Below are 23,332 nucleotides of genomic sequence, written 5' to 3' on the forward strand. Positions count from 1 at the left end.
ATCCCCGCCCCTCTTCCCATTTCTCCTACTCTTCATTACAGCTCATTCAGGACACCACCATCTTTCTCAACCACACCCTTAACACAGCCAATTGTTTCTTGTGCGCATCACTACAGCGCCCACTGCTGGCCGCCGTGCCCCTTAATATTTCTAACTACTCCTTCCATGCAGAAAGACAACCCCTTTGCCCCCTGGCAGACATACCCCTATGGGAGCCAGAATACTTAGATAATCTCACCATCCACCACTGTGTAAGCCCAACTCCACCCCCCTCCAGCGCACTTCACTGCCTCTCTATCTACACCTCTACCTCCGGCTCTAAGACTTTTATGCAACTGAGACACTTCTTTTAGTGTAATGACAGTCTTTTCAACTCACTGCCTCTCAACTCCGATACACCCTGCATTCTCGTCACCCTAATCCCACAGTTTACACTTTACAGCATGGCAGAATTCCTTGAGCTCCAACCTCCCTTGCCCTCGTGCACAAAAAGAGCTGCTTTCCTTCCCATCATGGTCGGTATCTCTTAGATCACCTCAGCCATTGGAGCAGGGTTTTTGGGAGAAGCCTTGGGTCACTCTCTATGGGCAATTAGAGATCTCAACGCCAAACTTGAGAGATCCCTGACATCCACTGCCGATTCCCTAGCCTCTCTCCAAAGACAGGTCACTTCGCTAGCTAAAGTCACCCTTCAAAACCGGCGGGCCCTAGATCTGCTTACAGCCGAGAAGGGCGGCACCTGCATCTTCCTCTGGGAAGAGTGCTGCTATTACATCAACGAATCCGGAATTGTAGAAACTGACATTACCAAACTCACTGACCTTGCCTCCAGTCTCCACTCTGCTTGTAAAAACTGACATTACCAAACTCACTGACCTTGCCTCTAGTCTCCACTCTGCTTCCAATTCCAACCCATTCTCATCAATACTAACAAACCCCCTCCTCACCTGGCTCTGGCCCATCGCAGGCCCCATAATAATCATTCTTCTCGCCTGTCTCTTCTTACCCTGTATAATAAAGTTCATCAAATCCCAAGTCAGAAAAATCTCTCATCAAGCTTTCAACCAGCTTTTACTCAGGAACTACCAGCTTCTGGCCACAGAAGATCCCTCACCCTCACGTAACCTCCTCACCACATGCTGAGATGGACCTCTCTCTCCACTGGAAACTGTTCCTGGAAACAATGGCCGCAGACGCCTGGCTCCTGACACCCATATCCTCTTAGCACCATTAGAATCAACAGGTCCTCGACCTATAGTTACAAAGAACCTTCATTGATTTCCAACCTGAAGAAGTCCACATCTACTCATCCTTACTGTGGGGAATCCTATCAACCCTTTCCTCCCAATCCTCAAACCCTCACTCCCTTCTACGCCCCTGTTCAGCAAGAAGCAGTCAGAGAGAAAGCAACGTCCACAAACCCATAGAGGAGAAAGGGGGGAATGAAGGGTCCCCACCAGTAAGATGGCAAACTTCCGGCTTCTCTTCGGGGTCCTCAGTTCCCGCCGGCGCCACCTGAAGCCCAATCACCTCTCACCCCCCTCCCAATCCCAGCATCTAGCCAATAGCCACCAGCCCCGTAGAAGTGACACCTCAATCAATTCATGCCCCTTCCTATATAACCCAGCACCTTTCCCTAATAAAGCGGAACTCTCCGGTGAATTGCTGCTATGTGTTGCTCCTTTCCTTTCAAGAAAGAACAGAGAGAGCAAATGAAACTTAAAGTGAAGGGAAAGAAAAAGAATACAAAGGTAAGAAAATACAGCTAGTTAGAAAACAAGAAGAAGAAAAGGGAAAAGGAGGAGGAGAAGAAAGAGGAAGAAGGTAAAGAGAAAAAGGGGAACACCAAAGGAGAAGCAGGATCCTGACAGTTGAAAAAAACAAGCTTTTCCTTTCACTTGCAAGGCCAGACATTATCATGCTGACATTCAGAGGCTCCTGTAGAGAATCAAGCTGTTGGGTAATGAGAAGGGGATACCCTGCCTTGAGGCTTGCTTTCATAGAAAAGGAGTGGATGGGGAGAAATGGGTAAAAGTTCCTGCCAGTGGGGCCTGGGGAGAGGCAATTAGGTCTTGGCTAGTTCTCAGGTACTGCAAACGCCATTTGTCTGCACCTGGACCAGTCTTGGCTGCTGGGGGGAGTGACAGGAGTTTGAAAGGCTCCTGAGGAAGTGTGGGGAGCTGCTAAGAAACACAGGGAGGGTGAATCTAGAGGTCAAAGTAGGATTTAAAGTAGGCAAAAAAGGAACATAAATGCTCTTATTTCTTTGCTTTTAAACCAAAGAATTGGAAAACACTGTACCTTCCTGAATGTTTTTCCATTCCTTCTAAGAAATTGTCATTTTAATCTTGGATAAAGTTATATTTCAGGAAGGGAAAATCAGAAGAATGTGCCTCTCATGATCAGTTCTGAGATTTTATAAAAAGCCTCCTCTCCCAACAAACTCCATCCCCCATTTATTTATATGTTTATCAGTATTCTTTTCTTTTCCAAAAGAGATGCATGCTGAAATCAGTGAAATTCTGCCTTAGAGGAAATTTATTTTCTCTTATTTTCTAAGAGCTTTTTGGGAGATAGACAGTACATACTAGAAATTATTTTCTGATCGATATTTATACAGAACATACTTTTTTAAGGGCAATCTGATTCAGTGCAAATTCATTTTAAAGCCACTACTTTAAGAAACTTTTACAAATTTGATAGAATTTTCTTTACTTTTAGAGCTCAGAAAACATAAGAAGTTTATATTTGCTAACTTCCTACATTTATTTAGCAGCAATGCCAATGTAAAAAGCTGGCAATTCCATTACTGGAGCTTAAGCTCTAGTTATTAAAAATGTGCCCATTTCACCCATTCATGCCTTTTGTTTTTGCCTCATGGGACTTCAACTAGTATGCCGAGCAAACACAGTGGTAATCACCATATACCGGGAAATAATCTTGGGATTCCACTGAAAGAAAATTTGTGGGAATGTTAAGTTTTTCTCTTGTTAGAAAAATTGCTAAGTTCCAAGAAACAAGAAGAAAAACCATCAGACCATATTACTACCACAAAGAATTTTTGAAATTAGGGAGTAATCTTTGTCTCTTTCCTTCCTGGTTTGTGAAGCCAGTGTTACACTATTCAGAGAATAGCGTATCCGCAAGACCATGTATATCTTAACACTTTTTTAAGACAAATTCACAGGTTTTCAAAACTCAGCTGGAGTGAGTAGAGACAGTAATGATGACCCTATCTTAGATTTTCTCTACTAGTTTTTTAGATCGTCTAGGAGAGAGAGAAGTTGATGAAGGGGTATCTCAGATAGTTTTCAGTCTTCCACACTATCTCATCCTGTGTCTGACCAATTTGGCTCTAGTTTTTTTCTCCTCCTTGCTGGCCTGCTGGCCTCCCCCTCTCATTGGCATCTTCTTCCTCCTGCTCTTCTTCCTCTTCCTCCTTATTTCTGTTTTGCTCTTCTTTCTTGTCTCTTTTCTGGTAGACAACTACCAGAAGCAACAGGAAAGAAAATATTCAGGAGTTTTCTCCCTGAAATTTTGTGTTGCTTTTGATTTTACAATTGAAGGGAGAAAATGATGTTGCAACTTTTAAATTGTATCCTATGAGGAAGATTAGTGGTGATGTGTTTCACAAACAGAATGGCAGATCAAATTCTGCATATCATTTACTGTTGAGAGTGGTCATTCTCCTTGAGGTGGTAACTATTTAACACTATTGCAAATTGCCTTCTTGGCAATGCACTTACAAAGATAATTTTTCCATAGGTGTGAATAAGATACAACTTGTTGGCAAAATCGCATCAGTGTACTAAGGATACAGCTAGGGCAGGTAGTAACTGTTTGTTACTTAAGAAATTTTATGTCTTCATCATGGGCCGAAAACCTCTAATGAAGGTAACAGCATTAGCCAAATATTGACGTCACATTTTAATTCTCTAGATCAAAAAAAGAAAATTCAGGAATAGTTTTGGGACTAGTGATTACAAATTCAAACATGTCTTCATTAGGGTCAGCAAAATGAATTTTACTAGGAAATTTTCTAAATTTCTAAAATTTAATTAATGAATTTAAGATATTTAATTCTTTCCAATTGTCCAGAATGTTCTGTGCATTTACTGAACTCAGTGATCTTCCACCAGCTGCAGAGTCAACAGCTCTACTGAATGGCATCTGGTACCTGGCCTTATGGAATTCTAAGATGTTCTGTAGGCATCTTGTCAGTCCATCTTTCAGAATAGACTACAGAATCAGTTTTCAGATACCAATATTGCTCCAGTAATACTGAAAATATATTTCTTAAATTCGATAGTTTCTTTTGTGGTGCTCAAGAATGTGGTTTAGGATGTATAGGTATATTGTTGATGAGCATATTGCTTCTCAAATATGTTCTACTTTGAGTACACTACATGGGAAGAGAGAAGCCCAAATGATACAGAGGTGCACTGATGGCTGTTGTTTATTGCTTCCATTCGTTCCATGGAGTAGAGTTCACAGTCTGCCGTTAGTACAGAGCTCTGTGATAGGCTAAAACTTGGGTGCCGACCATTTAAAGAAAACATAATTAGAGCTTATGAAATAGAATAATGATTCAAAAGATTTAATGACAAGATTCAGAAAGGACAATGAGAGTCACATTAAAAAGACATGCAATCTCTGGAGGGTCTTTTTAAATTTCATCTACACAATAATTTCCACACTATTTAGAAACTCTTCAGCAGCAATAAAGAGATTTAAACATGTTCATTAAATAGCAAATCTACAATGGGGGGGGGGGCGGACAGGGAAAAGGTAAAGGAAGGAACTGAAAAGAGATTTGAGACTGGGAAGTATCTCTGTAGAATATTCTTTGTTAACAGCAACATGATTGTAACAGATTATGAAAATTAGTGCAGGTGACTATATGAGAGAAATTAGGATTAAAAAAGCACATGTTCTGGATATATATTTGATGTATAAGTAGCAATTAACTGTCAAAGTTTAAGATTTTTCTTATCATATATTATATTATCCATGTAGCCACCTCAAATCATTTCTAGAAATGGCTAGTAAGTACAAATAAATGAATTTCTCCTACATATGCTTTCTGACAAACTACTGTCATCCTTAATGCACAGATTTCATATAGATGAAGAAATAGATATGTGGTCCTCTTTATGCATATTTTGCACAATTAAATGCTTTGGTAGTGTTGATCATGGCAATGAAGATAAATGAGGGAAAGTAAATACAAAAATAATATTAGAGACTATCAGTAATTACCTGTATCCTGATAAGAAGAATCTGGTGAATCGATGTTTTTGTTAGTGTCTAAAGTAAGCAAAGCAGAGTCATGTTTATAAGAACACTCACCCCTTGGGTTATGTCATGTAGTATTTTCAATCTTAACTGGAGTGGATTTTATATAGTTTTTATTTAATCTAAAAAATAGGAAATTCAAATAAGTATTTGAATCCAAACTTTTGGATTTAGATTCAAGTGCACTGAACAAAACACTGGCTCCTGGGGTGTGTCCTATGGCATTTTCACTGTAATCGTCAGTGGGCTTGATATCAGTCTTTACTGAAATCTCACTAATAGAAAATCACATTACAACCAGGATCTGCTATAGACTGATATTTTTAAAACTATGGAAATAACATTTTAAAATATCCTAAATATGACTACATTAAACACTTGGCATCTGGAAAATGTTTTGACTGAAGCCTGGGCTTTGACAATTCATGAAGCAATCCACAAATAAAAGTAGTAAAAACTCAAAAATCTGGACTTTCTCCAGAGTTTGGGAGTGCTTAATTAGCATGTCAGCCCAGAGAAATGAAGATGACTTTGTTGTTGTTTTTTCCAAACACAAACACAGTGCAACTCATTGGAGACTGTCGCTGAGCTGTGGTTAAAAACTCTCAAGGGAAGGTGCTTTACGACACTGCTCGGCTCATTGATGAAACCCTGGGTTTGAGGCACTGGGGCAGCACACATCTCTGCCTTCGACAGGGGACATCAACCCTATTAAATGTACAATCTAGGAAGGGCAGGCCTATCACTTCCACTTTAATATGTCCCACTTGTGCCACAGTAAGATAGAAGATAGGCAAACAGTTTTGAATAATAAGGACATTTTTGTTGCATTAATAATTGCCTTTGATGAACACAAAGAATGTTACTCAACTAGTTTTTAATGTGAAAAAGTTCTAATAAACCATAGCAATTTTTTAAAAAAGGTACCAAGTTGTCTTTCTGGTTTCTTCCTACTTGAATGAAAAATGTATGATAAAAACCTTACATTATATGTATTATATATATAAAATGTATAAATTATATAGCATATACAATTTTTATATATTAGATAAATATATATTTGTTAGGTATCATTCAATATAAACCTTAATTATGTATGTATGTAACTGAATGTACATAAAAATATATAAAAATATATATTATCTTTTTATGCAACTGAACTTACAATTAGAAATTCACTTAATTTTGCAAATTTATATATTGAAACAATGAACAACAATAAAAATCCCCTCTAAGAGGATTAAAGTGGTTAGTCCAATTGAAAATCAGTATGACTTACTTTAATAATTTCTTAGTGCCTAAATGATATTACCCCATTCTTCCAAAATGAAAGTTTGGTTGGAAAGAATAAGGAAGAACAAAGTAGGCACACTGGCTTTGCATATGAGCTCTCCCAATTCCTGGAGTGATCCAAAAGGAGGTAAGAGAAGTTTGGTCAGAAGTGCAGAAGAGGGTGTGGTCAGTAAAGATGCATTTCCGCTCTTACTAAGCTCCTTATGATTTGGGTGGTAGTAAACACCTGCATGACTCTGCATAATATACTTCAAATGCAGCATCTGTCTGTACTGACTTACTTGATAGTTATTTTTATTTTATTTTTACATAGGATTGAACCTACCTGTAACAAAGTAGTATTTATTAAACAATTAGTGAATGAATGGATATGAGATTGTCACCAGTACCTAGGGACTTAGAGTACCCAGGAGCTTGATGCACACTAAGTTTTGGTGAAAGAGAATGGCTCTGGAATTCAACCTCTAAAATAATATCCATGAAAGTTTGCTGTCTCCATAAGAGAAATTAAGAAAATTCCACTGCTGTATTTTTAACACATGGGTAGGTTTTAGAAATACATTACTAAACTAATTACCTTACATTATATTAGGTGGAGTTTTAAAAAACTAGCCAAACAAGAGCATAGCAACTTAAAGTTGCTACAATGCCTCTAGGCTATTGGTGGCAATTTGTCATTTGTGTATTTCTACAAGTACATATATAAATAAAGGATAATATTAAAGCACAATAAAATGATTAAAATTTCAAACAGCAATAATATTAAAGCACAATAAAATAATAAAAATTCCAAACAGCAAAACATCATTTAATGCTAAATGTCTTAATTATCTAATTATAAAATAAATTAACTAAATTGTGCATGGCAATGACAAATATTGCCAAATGATTTACTTCCTTCTCTTCTGTCAATACTAAAGAACAAGCAGTACATTCAAATCACTGGAATCTGTGTTGAGAAGTATATTTGTAAGACAAAAAATCTATTTAATCTATTATTATTTGATGAAATAAAATGAAAAACATTTTAGATTGTGATGCAATTATTGGCAGGGACTAAAGAAACTATCAAAATTTACCAAATATTTTTGAAAATGACACATTTACACATAACAAAATAGAAATCATTAGTCAGCCAGCCTACACTTGTCAGCAGCAAGATCACACTCTTCCCTGAAACTAGGAATATGAGTGCCCAGCGATTTTGACTCAACATGATACATTCTGAGGGGCAATCTCAAAGCTAATCATACTGCATCATATATTTGAAAGTTGCTAAAAGATTAGATGTTTATGTGAGGTGATGGATGTTAGCTAAACTTATTATGATAATCATTTCATAATATAAATATATTAAATCATCGTCTACTACACCTTAAACTAATATATGTCAATTATATTTCAATTAAAAAAAAAACACCCACTTTACACTTCCCAGCAAAGCGGTCAAGTTTCGTCAGGCTGCAGCTTGAAATCTCCTTCAAATGATTATGTGTTGCATACATATTGTAATGTATTCATTCCTTTTTATTGCTTGGCAGTCCTTCACTGTATGAATACACCAGAGTTTGCTTAACCATTCATCTGTTGTTGGATGTGTGGGTGGTACCTTGTTTTTGGCTGTTGTGAATAAAGCTCTCATGAGCAATTGTGTACAAACCTTTGTATGGATATGTTTTCAAGTTTCAGCAAATTTGAAACATTCTTATTTCTGTTATTAGGAAACACTATTTTCACCTTGAAGATTGGCAATATTTTAAAAATTCTAAGTCTGGATAAGGGTGTGCAAGGATTAAAGAATACTCTTTTATGTGAGCAAAATGGGGCCATGGTTTGGCACAGATTTTTTCAAGGGCAATTTGATAGTACTTACAAAAAAAATGTTGATCATTTGTTCCAGAAATTTTCCATTAATTTGCTGTAATACCGGGTAAACTACTTAGCATCTATGTGCCTCTATCTCTCATCAGTGAAAAGAGGATGATAATATGTAACATGTATATGTGGCTTAATATAGGTTTAATATGTGATTCTTAGGATTATAGTAAGTATTAAACAAATTAATTCACAAAAAATCCTTGTCATACCAAAACATTTTTATTATTATTTTTACTATTACTTATAGGAATCTATTCTTCAGAAATACTTGATCAAATAGATAAGAAATGTATATTTAAGAGTGCTACAATAATATTGTTATAATAAAATATTGAAGACAATCGATATGACCTCCAATAAAGGATTATTAAATAAATTGTGGTACATCTGTAGGAGGTAATATAGAGAAAGGATGCGTGTAGTTGTGGAGAAGACACAGCTTAATCCTAAATCTTGCCTCAGTCCTTACCAACTGTGAAGCTTGCTCTATTCCTTAATCTCTTTGTTGTCTCAGTTTCTTCAACTACGAAAATAATGATTATAGTACTAACTTTATGAGATTTTATGAGGAATCAATAAGACATTACATGCAAATCTCTTAGGTGAAAATCAGAGTATAGTGAGCATTCCACAAATTGTGATATCAATACATAACATTAATGTACCTTTATAAGAATATGGCTGGGTCTGCATGTGCTATCATAGAAGGGTACTCATTAGAGAAAGGTTTTACTTTTTTTCCTCTGCAGATACTGTGTTATGGCAGCAGGTAAAAGATCCACTTAAATATCCTTATATTTAGGTATAAATGTTCAAATGTTTATCAGTTATTACTTTATCTTCTAGTTACAAGAAAAGAACAATAGTTATGATTCAAATTCAACTTTCTCTACTTTATTAAATTTGATTACAAATGAAAATTTGATATATAAAATTGATCAACTCAACAGTAAAGGGTAAAAGTCAACAAAAAAAATAATTCATGGTCTTTGAGTAATTTACCTGAGTTTGTGAATTTAGGAAATATATGTTATCCAGAGAATAAAAAATGTTAAGTGTTTTATTGGAAAAGACTATTGTGCCTAACAATATTGAGTGATTGCTATTTTATAAAATTATTTTACATTAAAATGACTTAACATGAGAAAACAAAACTTATTATGCTCACAAATGCATTTTGTTTTCTGTGCTACTAAATCTCTTTAACAGCATGAACTTCAATGCAGATTGTTCAAAAGATATTCAGATAATTTTAAGAAATAAATTTATAGCTTCACAGATTAAAAAAGAAGTCGAATTTCATTTCGTGTAGAGAAAAACGAAAACGGAGCAGATGTGCATGCAAAGGTAAATAAAAATCCGGGCTGCTTCTCAGTAAGGTGACAGTCTGTCTTTCACACTAATTTATGTGCGGTATAACAAGTAACCACTAAATGTAGTAGCAGGGGGAAATTTGGCTGGAATTGTTCCTTTTACAAGTCGCAACCACACTTCCTGCCCATAATTTAACTCTAATAAGGCATCCCCAGTCAAAACCCTATCACAGTGTGTTTCACTGTTAATATTTCCAAATTCAAATGCAAGCTTGTCTATGCCATCAACCACTAGAAATCCAGAGATATGAGCACTGAAAGACTCAATGGTATACTTAAAAACATACACTCCAAGGTATGGAATTCTGAATTTTCCAGTTCTTGGAGTATATGAAGCACCATAATTGACATCTAAGTTATTAAATAAGATAGGACCAGGTGTAGTCATTCCATATGTATGAGATGCAAAAAATGCCACCATTGGCGCATATCTATAAGATCCTTTGGAAAAATCTGTTAAAAGAAAAAATGGAAAGTTAATTTTCATGTTTTTATCTTATTTATCTTTTTCATATTTTTATCATTTATCTCAATTATAAAAAGGGTTAGCAGAAGGAAAAAGGTCCTTCATCAGACTTAACAACAGCATATATGTCCATTTGCCTGCTTCTTCTCTTGGCTGAATTACCTGAAATCAGTTAGCCTCTCTGAGCCTCAGTTTCTTCATTAAATGAGAGAGGACAGAATGATGATACTACTTGATACCACTCATGCCCCATATTTGCATGTTGCTTTGATCTCTCCACAGATAAAGGAATTCAAAGCACTCTGTGATTATTATGGTATGCCAGAATGTTTTAAAGTCCCTCACAGGAACTGAAGTCGACATGATATAGAAACAAATTTTCCAGTATCTTGTCAAACAGTTTCTACAAGCCAAAATGGAAACCAAATGAAGTCATAGGCACTATAGAGAAGTAGACAAAAGGAATTTTCTATGTAATTAATGCCAAATTCTTACAAAGGCTGAGATTTAAAAATAGACTAAAAAATTCATTCCACCCTATCCAGCATTTGATTAAGAAAAAAGCCTGATTCAAAATATGTTTCTTTGCTTTTATTAAAGAGAATGTATTTTAAATGCTGCATATATTTCCTTGTATAAAAATCAGAAATGCTACACTCTTGAAATAAATTTATAGCAACCAGTATTTAGGAAGGTAAACGGACAGAAAAGCATCTTGCTCTACTCAATACATTTGAGGATGTTCTAACAGCCCTCAACCCATCAAAAGGCACTACTAACCTTCATAAAAGACATGTTGCCAAGTGCTTATTAAAGCTTCTGACTGACTATATTTGATATGAATCAAAGGTGTGTTTCTTTAACAACTTGTTTCAGGAGAGTTTACGCCAGTCAGATATATAATCTGTATTTTCTTTTAAGGTGCCTAAGAAAAAAACTGCCTCTATAATACCAATATTGAAAATTTCAGCAAATGTATATCAATATCAATTTACCTGCCAAAAAGACATTTCCACTTGTAAGTCATGTATACTAGTCAATAAATTTCATAAGTAAAAGGAATTAATCCTCAAGGGAGTCGAGGTTAAACAGGCTTAAATATTCATTTGTAAATATTTTCAAAAAATGTTTTTGTTTTTGACATTGAGCATATCCAATGATGCATGCACTTTCTTACCTGGAGCTAAAGCGTTTTCTTCCACCAGCTTGACAGTACAGTTGTCACCAGTAAAAGGATGTCGGCAAGCACAGATAAAGCTAGTTTTCCCATTTATACACGTGCCCCCATTCTGGCATGGGGACCTACTACAGTCTGAATACTCTCCTGTTACTGAAAAAGTCAAGATAAAAGAGTGTAAAAGTGACCTATTTTCCAGTTGATTTCAAATCTTACTTTGCAGTAGAGTGGAAAAAAACACTGAAGGAGAAATAAGAAAAATGGGTTTCCAGGCCCAGTGAAGCCACAATTAATCATGGCACTTCATGCAAACCCCTTTACTCTCTGAGCTCCCTTTCTTGCTTCTTTGAAGTGGAGATAATTTGTGAAGATTACATTTATTTGTGTGGATGTTAAGATTTAGGTCAATTGCAGAACAGAAGAGAAACTCTGGACACAGTATCATATATTTGGAACTGGTACATGATAAAGATAATATTTCAAATCATTGGCAAAGGAAGATATCTATTCAATACATGGTGTTAAGTTAATTAGATATGCATAAAAACATAAATTCCCCATGTACAAAAACACTGAATAAAAAAGAACCCAAAACCACATAAAACTGCATTGTAATAAAATAAAAGGAATATCTTTGTAGCACTTTAAAATTTTGGAAAACTCAAAGCAAAACAAAACATAAATCACAAGCTGTATGAGAAAAATCCTAATATTTGACCACCTATGAATCAAAATTCATTTACAATGAAAGCCATTATTACCAAAGTTCAAAGATAAATGACAGATTAGGAGAAAAGATTTTTTAAATAGGCATACATCTAATGACCATAATCCCATAAATGAAAAGTTCTGACCAATCCAAAAGATTGTGAAAAAAAGTGAAAAGTGGGCAAATGATATAAGCTGGCAAATCATTGAATAAAGACCACAAAAGCTTCTGAAACCTTTAAAACCCCTTCAGCCTCACTGCTAATTAAGGAATATTAATTATCACCATTAACATTTTTATATCACATGGTAACATTTAAGAAAAGGAAATAATCAGTCATTGTGATACAAGGAAAAATAGACATTCTCAAACAATGTTGGTTACACCTTAAATTGTGAGAACTTTTGAATAGGAAAATTTGTTCATATTTTTCAGAATTAAAAAGATTCACTTGCTTTGAGCCAGAAATTTCTCCTGGCAGAATATGTACTCCAGACATACTTGCCTTTGTATAAAAAGAGAATTGTTCAAGATGTTCTTTATGATATCCTTTGCATTACTGAAAAATTGTAAGACACATAACGGATGTCATTGATGAGAGACATTAAAATGAATTATAGTGTTTTTTCACTAAGAGTATCAGACAGCAATTAAGGAATGAGATAGATGCCCAACACATTTGACTTATTGAAGTCAGGATGCTCTAGTTCACATATTAGGTATAGAATAATTTCAATTATTTACACAAGCCTCCAATTACGAATATGGTTATAAAAATAATACATAAACAGAGAAAAGGTTATAAGAACACCTGTTAGTCCACAGTTACCACTATGGCACCACCTTGTGGCAACAGTGTAAACAGTTTACAATTCACTCATTTAAAATACTAATTGTTGATGATTTTTAAATATAGGGTTATTTGCTTTGTTTAACATTTTTCTCAAGAAGTGAGAGCTTATAAATATTTTATATACATTCTATTTCATACTTAAGTAATTCAAATTCACATAAAATGTGACCAAACTGTAGGCCGGTATTAGATTTTTTTTGCAAACATATGTATTACTTATGCAATTAGATATGTATTTATATTATTTTAATATATTATCTGTAGAATTCCATAAAGTATCTTCCTTATTAAAATACATATGAAAAATAAATTACATGTATGGACTATCTTTTAATATATTTTTTAACTTGTCCACATTTATTTAACAACGTTTCTCAACCATGTGAAAATTATTAAATCCTTCCATTGCTTTTACTATCATTCTAAAATCTAGGCCATTATTTGCTAGCTTTAAATACTTCAATAATTCTCTACCAGCTACAGAAATGTAAATTCTTTATGTCAAAGCACTGGCTTCATGTTTTCACATGCTCTGAATCTAGCACAGTAATTGACTTACAGGATGTTCAATTAATGTGTTCAGTAGGAATCAATCAACTGCAGTGGAGTTGGGGGAACACTGAATTATTTATGTAATCTGATCAGCTGTATAATTCTTATTTTCCCAGATGGCAAAATGCCACTTTCACCTGTAGACTCAGCCATGTACATGAATCAGGAACCAAACCTGTTCTAGGCAGGAGAATTTCAGAAACTCTAGAAATGTATTCTTTGTGTTGTTATTGGCTCTATGCTGATTCTACGTGACCAGGACCTTTGCCTTCGATTTAAGATCCAGGATGTGAATTCCTTTCTGTTTCATTACCTCCAGGAATGGGTTCTTTCCTCAGTCCTTTTTTTTTCTCTTTGAGTCATTTTAGAGGATGCCTCTGCCTTTTATTCTAATACCTTAGCAGGGTCATTCATGGTGAGAAGAGGTCCACTGGGGGCCTCTAATTGGGGCATGCATCTTCTTCTATTGCTATAGTAGCTCTAATTTTCTGAGACTATACACATTTTGCCTTCTAGAACATCTCTCATGGTGCCTACTGATTACCTGTTCAAGTGCATTACTCATTGGTCTACACCAGCTTCTGCTGCATGTGTTTTAAGTTCCTTTCTTAGTCTTCTTTGATAATTTAGGTAACTCTGGTCTCCAAGTCCCTGTCAAAATAATCCACACTACACTACATAAAATTATTCCCACAGCTCCCAGAACTAGACATATTGGGAACTGAGTCTAATTAGAGCAGGTTATGGTAACAATTGTCAGTTACTCCTGCTGAAATGACCTTACAATTCTATTAATGTTATATAAGCACTAAGTATTCATCATCTATTTTTGCATCAGTATTACATTGTGTTGTAACAGATCTTCTACGCTCTGATGTCACTGAAGTTCTCTAAGATTACATTTTTATTTGATTCACTTTAATATGAATTCAAAATTATTACTGATAATTAAATTTATCTTTTTAGACTTATTATCTCTATCCATGGAAAGTGTTCTAACTCTGGATGAGATGTTTTAACCATCCCTCTCAGCTTTATCATTTCCAAATTTACCATCCAAATCATTGATGAAAACAAACACTTACTGAGTCAGTGTCAATTACAGAACCTTCTAACAGACAAAGACTGAAACTATTCCTATATCATTACACAATTAGCTACAAATATACTTTTATCATCTGACTTACATTTTTCAACTTTAATCCTGAAATACTTAAAAATGGTTAGATACTTTTATAAGTTCCTGTATACATTTGTGCTCAATAGGCAATTTATTCTTAATTAACAATAAAAATCAGATTTCTATAAAGCATTGTTCTCATTCTGACATCTTCATTCCTCCCTATTACTGAAATTAACTGCATTAATTCTCTTTATTATTGTCTGATACTCTGAAGTTTTCTTGTTGAACTTATCACAGTACTGTAATTGCTCACATGTCCTTCTTCCAACTAGAGTGTAAGATTTTGTGAGGTCAGGGCTTAGCTCCTCTACTTCTTAAAATTTGTGTCACTACTGACCAGCACAGTGCCTGGCATATATAAGTGCTAAGATGTCTTTTTTAAAGATGAATAAACAAATTAATGAAAGATTTTAGCAGATTACCACATTCTTAATCTAATATTCTGTTTTTTCTTCATAGTTTCTTAAAGATCAGGTAGAGTTTGACTCTGTTATGTCACTGGAATGTTTTTTTTTTAGAGACATGGAATCATTTCAAGCATACTTTCCATAGCTTCTCTCTTACCTCAAAGTTCAATAACCTCTTCAACTCTTTCCAGTCCATTATTTTCTTTGTTGGAGATCAGGATAATATTTGAGAATTCTGCCAACTCAACAGTCTACTATCTTGTGCAAATAGTATAACTAACCTTTCGATACTCATTTCCTTGCTCTGAAGATGACTAAAATTCCTTTGCCATGGTCTTGGAATGTTCATAAGTTTTAATCTGTCTGGTCTTTGCTTTCTGGACCCTGATATGTGCTCAAGTTATACTTTTCTATTAATCCTTTTTCCATATTACATAAATGTTCATGTTAAATTTGAACTGATTGGAGAGCTCCTTACATTTTCAAAGCCCTCTACCTTTGTTAATATTTGCCATTCTTTATTGTAATTACTTGCTTAATGTATGAGCTACCAGAGAAGAGGGACGGTTGAATTTGCCACTTAGTCCACTCAGCCTTTCTCAGTGCTCATTCAGCACTTATTCAAGAGGTATTTGATGAAGAAAATGAAGTATATTACATTGAGTCTTCTGCTTCATTCTTATTTTTATCTCTAGTATACATGATATGCTACATATAATGTATTTTATATTTTTTTACTTATTTATTTAAATTAATTTTTATTTTTTTATTGCTTAGTTCTGCATAGCATCAAGATCTTATTTATTATTACTTCATTTAAATAATAACATTGCAGGGACAGGAAGATGGCAGAATAGGAGGTCACTGTGATAAACATCTCCCACATATACACTGAGGAAACAGCTGATTTAATACAAGTAACACAGAAAATGACCTGAAAATGGACAGTACAGACCTTCTACACCTGGTAAAAGAAGAGAAGACCATATTGAGAAGGGTAAAGGAGCAGAGCTACCATCAACTGGGATCCAAGCCCTCTCCCTGTTCCAACCCCAAGCAGGAAGGAAAGAGAAGTGGATTAGAGAGGCAAAAAAATGCTGAGGAGCTCAGCACACCTGGCCCTGGGGATCTGCTCTTGGAAGACAAGTCTCTACACATTGGACTCTGAAGATTAATGGAGCTGATATCAGGGAGTGTTGGAAGTCTGTGGGGGGCCAAGTCTCCACTTGTGGGGTACTGGCATGCTCTTTCAACTCCTCTCAGACCCAACACAGAGGCAGCAATTTGAAAGATGGTTTGATAGCCTTGGGAAGTGTACTGGAAAGGCAGGAGTCTGAAGGAGCTCTCTTTGGAGGAGAAAGGGCAGGCAGATGCCACTTTTCCAGCTTGCTGTCATCCCAACTGGACAAAAACTTGTGAGAGGCAGCTCTGAAACTCTCCATCTACCCTTCTTCCTCAGCCCCAGGATTTCCCTGCAGACTTTACCCATCCAACATGCCCAGCCCACAGTAGTCACATCTGCCACAGCTGGCAGCCAGGCTGAGGGCATGCCCTGCCCACATTGCAGAAAAGCAACCTGAGTGCACACTGAGGCATAGCACTGGCTATCTGCCATGGCTGGCAGCCAGGCTATGGGCAGGTCCCACCCAGAGCATACTGGAGCACAGCAGTCTGGTATCACACAGAAGCAGAGCAGCAGGGATTGGCCATTGCTGGCAGCTGGGCTTGGGGTGGATCCCACATACAGTCCACTAAGGACAGTTGCAGCTCAGCCACAACAGGGGACACCTCTAGAGCACCTGGCTCTGGTGAGCAGGGCTTTACTTTCCTGGGCACAACAAGATGCCTATTATATAAAGCCACTACTTTCAAGACCAAGAGGCATAGCTGATCTAGGTACTAAACAGAAATACAGAGAACATGACGAGGCAGAGGAATATGTTCCAAACAAAAAAAGACAAAAACACCAGTAAAATTGCTAAAAGAAATGGAGATAAACAATCTACCTGATAAAAAATTCAAGGTAATGGTTATAAAGATGCTCACTTAACTAAATAATAGACAACCTCAGGAAGAATTTCAACAAAGAAGAAAATATAAAAAGGAACCAGTCAAAGCTGAAGTATACAATAATTAAATGAAAAATACAATAGAGGGAATTAATAGTAAACTAAAGGATACAGAAGAAAGGATCACTGAGCTAGAAAACAGGGTAGGGAAAATTTACCAAGCTGAGGAACAAAGAGGAAAAAGGATTTCTGAAAATGAGAAGATGCTAAGAGAGCTGTGGGACAACTCCAAACAAAACAAACTATTCATGTAAAAGGTGTCCCAGAAGGAGAAGAGAAAGAGAAAGGGATAGATAGTCTATTTGAAGAAATAATAGCTGAAAATCTCCACAATCTGAGGAAGGAAACAGGTATCCAGGTCCTGAAGCAGAGAGAGCCCCTAACAAGATGAACCCAAGGAAGTCTACATCAAGACTCATAGTAATTGAAATTGCAAAGATCAGAGACAAACGGAAACATTAAAATTACCAAGGGAAAGGCAGACAGTTACATATAAGGGAAACTTGATAAGGCTATCAGGAGAAACTTCACAAGACAAAAGGGAGTGGCATGAAGCAAACAGCTGAAGGGAAAAAAATCTACAATCAAGAATACTCTACCCAGGAGGCGGAGCCAAGATGGCGGCGTGAGTAGGACAGTGGGAATTTCCTCCCAAAAACATATATATTTTTGAAAATACAACAAATACAACTAATCCTAAAAGAGAGACCAGAAGACACAGGACAACAGCCAGACTATATCCACACCTGCGAGAACCCAGCACCTGGTGAAAGGGGTAAGATGCAAGCCGCAGCCTGGTGGGACCCAAGCGCTCCTCACCCCAGCTCCCAGCAGAAGGAGAAGAGTCAGAGTGGGGAGGGAGAGGGAGCCCAGGACTGCTAAACCCCCAGCCCTAGCCTTCTGCACCAGAGCGCAGACACAGTGCATGCGTGGGGTGCTAGAAACTAGGGAAACAGGACAGGAAGACCTTTGAGGGGGTCCCGAAGCCGGTGCCTCTGTGACAAAGAAAAGCAAGTGCTTTTTGAGAGTCTTAAAGGGACAGGGATGACACAGCTGGACAGAAGCTAATCGGGTCAAAGTCCAGCAGCTGGAAATGCCAGGGAACCCTGGGCGTACTAATCCCCTGGGCAACAGCTCTGAGACGCATCATGGAGGTAAACAAACAGCCCCCCATCCATTACCCCTCCGGGGCCCTGCCATAGCAGAGCACCAGCCTGAGGCTGGCCATGCCCACAGCAAGGGAGCTTCCTCCAAACCGGCTGGGCAAGACACAGAGACCCAGTCTACACACAATTGCCCAACACAAGCCACTAGGGGTCTCAGTTGTCCCAGTAAAAAAAGGCCAGGAACTAGTGGAAAGCCTTGGCCCTCCCAGCTAACAGAAAGTAAATAGCTCACCATTGCACCTATCAACATGAAAAGGCAAAAAGTTTGATCCAGACAAGACTAACCCAGACAGCGTCGATATCTGCTACATCTTCCCCTGAGAAGGAACCTGGGGAGATACATTTAACCAGTTTTCCTGAAAAAGAATTCAAAACAAAAGTCATAACCATGCTGATGGAGTGGCAGAGAAATATGCAAGAACTAAGCAGGGAGAATACAGAAATAAAACAAGCTCTGGAAGGACTTCAAAACAGAATGGACGAGATGCAAGAGACTATTTCTGGACCATTAATGGACCAGAAAACAGAGAACAGGAATGCAGAGAAGCTGATGCAGAGAGAGATAAAAGGATCTCCAGGAATGAAAGAATTTTAAGAGAACTGAGTGACCAATCGAAACGGAACAATATCCGCATTGGGGTACCAGAAGAAGAAGAGAAAAAAAGGGATAGAAAGTGTCTTTGAAGAAATAATTGCTGAAAACTTCCCCAAACTAGGGGAGGAAATGGGCTTTCAGACCACAGAGGTACACAGAACTCCCATGACAAGGGATCCAAGGAGGGCAACACCAAGACACATAATAATTAAAATGGCAAAGATCAAAGACAAGGACAAAGTATTAAAGGCAGCCAGAGAGAAAAAAAGGTTACTTACAAAGGAAAACCCATCAGGCTATCATCAGACTTCTCAACAAAAACCCTACAGGCCAGAAGAGAATGGCATGATATACATAATGCAATGAAACAGAAGGGCCTAGAACCAAGACTACTGTATCCACCATGAATATCATTTAAATATGAAGGAGGGATTAAACAATTCCCAGACAAGCAAAAGTTGAGGGAATTTGCCTCCCACAAACCACCTCTACAGGGCATCTTACAGGGACTGCTCTAGATGGGAGCACTCCTAAAAAGCACAGAACAAAACACACAACATATGAAGAAGGGAGGAGGGGGAATAAGAAGGGAGAGAAATAAAGAATCATCAGACCATGTTTATTATAGCTCAATAAGCGAGTTAAGTTAGACAGTAAGATAGTAAAGAAGCTAACCTTGAACCTTTGGTAACCACAAACTTAAAGCCTGCAATGGCAATAAGTACATACCTTTCAATAATCACCCTAAATGTGAATGGACTGAATGCACCAATCAAAAGACACAGAGCAATAGAATGGATAAAAAAGCAAGACCCATCCATATGCTGCTTACAAGAGACTCACCTCAAACCCAAAGACATGCAGAGACTTAAAGTCAAGGGATGGAAAAAGATATTTCATGCAAACAACAGAGAGAAAAAAGCAGGTGTTGCAATACTGGTATCAGACAAAATGGACTTCAAAATAAAGAAAGTAACAAAAGATAAAGAACGGCATTACATAATGATAAAGGGCTCAGTCCAACAAGAGGATATAACCATTATAAATATATATGCACCCAATATAGGAGCACCAACATATGTGAAACAAATACTAACAGAATTGAAGGAGGAAACAGAATGCAATGCATTCATTCTGGGAGACTTCAACACACTACTCACTCCAAAGGACAGATCCACCAGACAGAAAATAAATAACGACACAGAGGCACTGAACAAAACACTAGAACAGATGGACCTAATAGACATCTACAGAACTCTACATCCAAAAGCAACAGGATACACATTCTTCTCAAGTGCACATGGAACATTCTCCAGAATAGACCACATACTGGACCACAAAAAGAGCCTCAGTAAATTCCAAAAGATTGAAATCCTACCAACCAACTTTTCAGACCACAAAGGCATAAAACTAGAAATAAACTGTACAAAGAAAGCAAAAAGGCTCACAAACACATGGAGGCTTAACAACACGCTCCTAAATAATCAATGGATCAATGACCAAATTAAAATGGAGATCCAGCAATATATGGAAACAAACGACAACAACAACACAAAGCCCCAACTACTGTGGGATACAGCAAAAGCAGTCTTAAGAAGAAAGTATATAGCAATCCAGGCATATTTAAAGAAGGAAGAACAATCCCAAATGAATGGTCTAATGTCACAACTATCGAAATTGGAAACAGAAGAACAAATGAGGCCTAAGATCAGCAGAAGGAGGGACATTATGATGATCAGAGAAGAAATAAATAAAATTGAGAAGAATAAAACAATAGCAAAAATCAATGAAACCAAGAGCTGGTTCTTTGAGAAAATAAACAAAATAGATAAGCCTCTAGCCAGAGTTATTAAGAGGAAAAGAGAGTCAACACAAATCAACAGAATCAGAAACGAGAAAGGAAACATCACGATGGATCCCACAGAAAAACAAAGAATTATTAGAGAGTACTATGAAAACCTACATGCTACCAAGCTGGGAAACCTAGGAGAAATGGACAACTTCCTAGAAAAAATACAACCTTCCAAGACTGACCCAGAAAGAAACAGAAAATCTAAAGAGACCAATTACCAGAAACAAAATCGAAGCAGTAATCAAAAAACTACCAAAGAACAAAACCCCCGGGCCAGATGGATTTACCTCGGAATTTTATCAGACATAAAGAGAAGACATAATACCCATTCTCCTTAAAGTTTTCCAAAAAATAGAAGAGGAGGGGATACTCCCAAACTCATTCTATGAAGCCAACATCATCCTAATACCAAAACCAGGCAAAGACCCCACCAAAAAAGAAAACTACAGACCAATATCCCTGACGAACATAGATGCAAAAATACTCAACAAAATATTAGCAAACCAAATTCAAAAATACATCAAAAGGATCATACACCATGACCAAGTGGGATTCATCACAGGGATGCAAGGATGGTACAACATTCAAAAATCCATCAACATCATCCACCACATCAACAAAAAGAAAGACAAAAACCACATGATCATCTCCATAGATGCTGAAAAAGCATTCAATAAAATTCAACATCCATTCATGATAAAAACTCTCAACAAAATGGGTATGGAGGTCAAGTACCTCAACATAATAAAGGCCATATATGATAAACCCACAGCCAACATCATACTGAACAGCGAGAAGCTGAAAGCTTATCCTCTGAGATTGGGAACAAGACAGGGATGCCCACTCTCCCCACTGTTTTTCAACAAAATACTGGAGGTCCTGGCCACGGCAATTAGACAAAACAAAGAAATACAAGGAATCCAGATTGGTAAAGAAGAAGTTAGACTGTCACTATTTGCAGATGACATGATGTTGTACATGGAAAACCCTAAAGACTCCACTCCGAAACTACTAGAGCTAATATCAGAATTCAGCAAAGTTGCAAGGTACAAAATCAACACACAAAAATCTGTGGCTTTCCTATATACTAACAATAAACTAATAGAAAGAGAAATCAGGAAGACAATTTCACTCACAATAGCATCAAAAAGAATAAAATACCTAGGAATAAACCTAACCCAGGAAGTGAAAGACCTATACCCTGAAAACTGTAAGACACTCTTAAGAGAAATTAAAGAGGTCACTAACAAATGGAAACTCATCCCATGCTCTTGGCTAGGAAGAATTAATATCGTCAAAATGGCCATCCTGCCCAAAGCAATATACACATTCGATGCAATCCCTATCAAATTACCAACAGCTTTCTTCAATGAACTGGAACAAATAGTTCAAAAATTCATATGGAAACACCAAAGACACCGAATAGCTAAAGCAATCCTGAGAAGGAAGAATAAAGTGGGGGGGATCTCACTCCTGAACTTCAAGCTCTACTACAAAGCCACAGTAATCAAGACAATTTGGTACTGGCACAAGAACAGAGCCACAGACCAATGGAACAGAATAGAAACTCCAAACATTAACCCAAACATATATGGTCAACTAATATTCAATAAAGGGGCCATGGACATACAATGGGGAAATGACAGTCTCTACAACAGATGGTGCTGGCAAAACTGGACAGCTAATGTAAGAGAATGAAACTGGATCACTGTCTAACCCCATACACAATAGTAAATTAGAAATGGATCAAAGACTTGAATGTAAGTCATGAAACCATAAAACTCTTAGAAAAAAACATAGGCAAAAATCTCTTAGACATAAACATGAGTGACCTCTTCTTGAACATATCTCCCCGGGCAAGGGAAACAAAAGCAAAAATGAACAAATGGGACTATATTATGCTGAAAAGCTTCTGTACAGTAAAGGACACCATCAATAGAACAAAAAGGTTTCCTACAGTATGGGAGAATATATTCGAAAATCACAGATCTGATAAAGGGTTGACATCCAAAATATAAAAGAGCTCACACACCTCAATAAACAAAAAGCAAATAATCCAATTAAGAAATGGGCAGAGGAGCTGAATAGACAGTTCTCTCAAGAAGAAATTCAAATGGCCAACAGACACATGAAAAGATGCTCCACATCGCTGATCATCAGAGAAATGCAAATTAAAACCACAATGAGATATCACCTCACACCAGTAAGGATCACCACCATCCAAAAGACAAACAACAACAAATGTTGGCAAGGTTGTGGAGAAAGGGGAATCCTCCTACACTGCTGGTGGGAATGTAAATTAGTTCAACCATTGTGGAAAGCAGTATGGTGGTTCCTCAAAATGCTCAAAATAGAAATACCATTTGACCCAGGAATTCCACTTCTAGGAATTTACCCTAAGAATGTAGCACTCCAGTTTGAAAAAGACTGATACACCCCTGCAATAGCCAAGATATGGAAGCAA

The 23,332-nt window shown here is 36.9% G+C and overlaps 1 protein-coding gene across 1 annotated transcript in view; it reads right to left on the minus strand.

The window, feature by feature from the left end:
• Positions 1 to 8,663: 8,663 nt before the first annotated feature.
• The window catches only part of MMRN1 (multimerin 1), a 63,185-nt gene continuing 48,516 nt past the window's right edge, over positions 8,664 to 23,332 (minus strand). Inside the window, exons 7-8 of the mRNA XM_073237301.1 lie at positions 11,483 to 11,635; positions 8,664 to 10,292 (exon numbers count right to left, since the gene is read on the minus strand). Coding sequence (XP_073093402.1) covers positions 9,871 to 10,292; positions 11,483 to 11,635 — 575 coding nt within the window. The 3' untranslated portion in view covers positions 8,664 to 9,870. The remainder of the gene's footprint in view (positions 10,293 to 11,482; positions 11,636 to 23,332) is intronic.

This window comes from Manis javanica, chromosome 5, assembly GCF_040802235.1.
Source record: "Manis javanica isolate MJ-LG chromosome 5, MJ_LKY, whole genome shotgun sequence".
NCBI classification, from domain to species: Eukaryota; Metazoa; Chordata; class Mammalia; order Pholidota; family Manidae; genus Manis; species Manis javanica.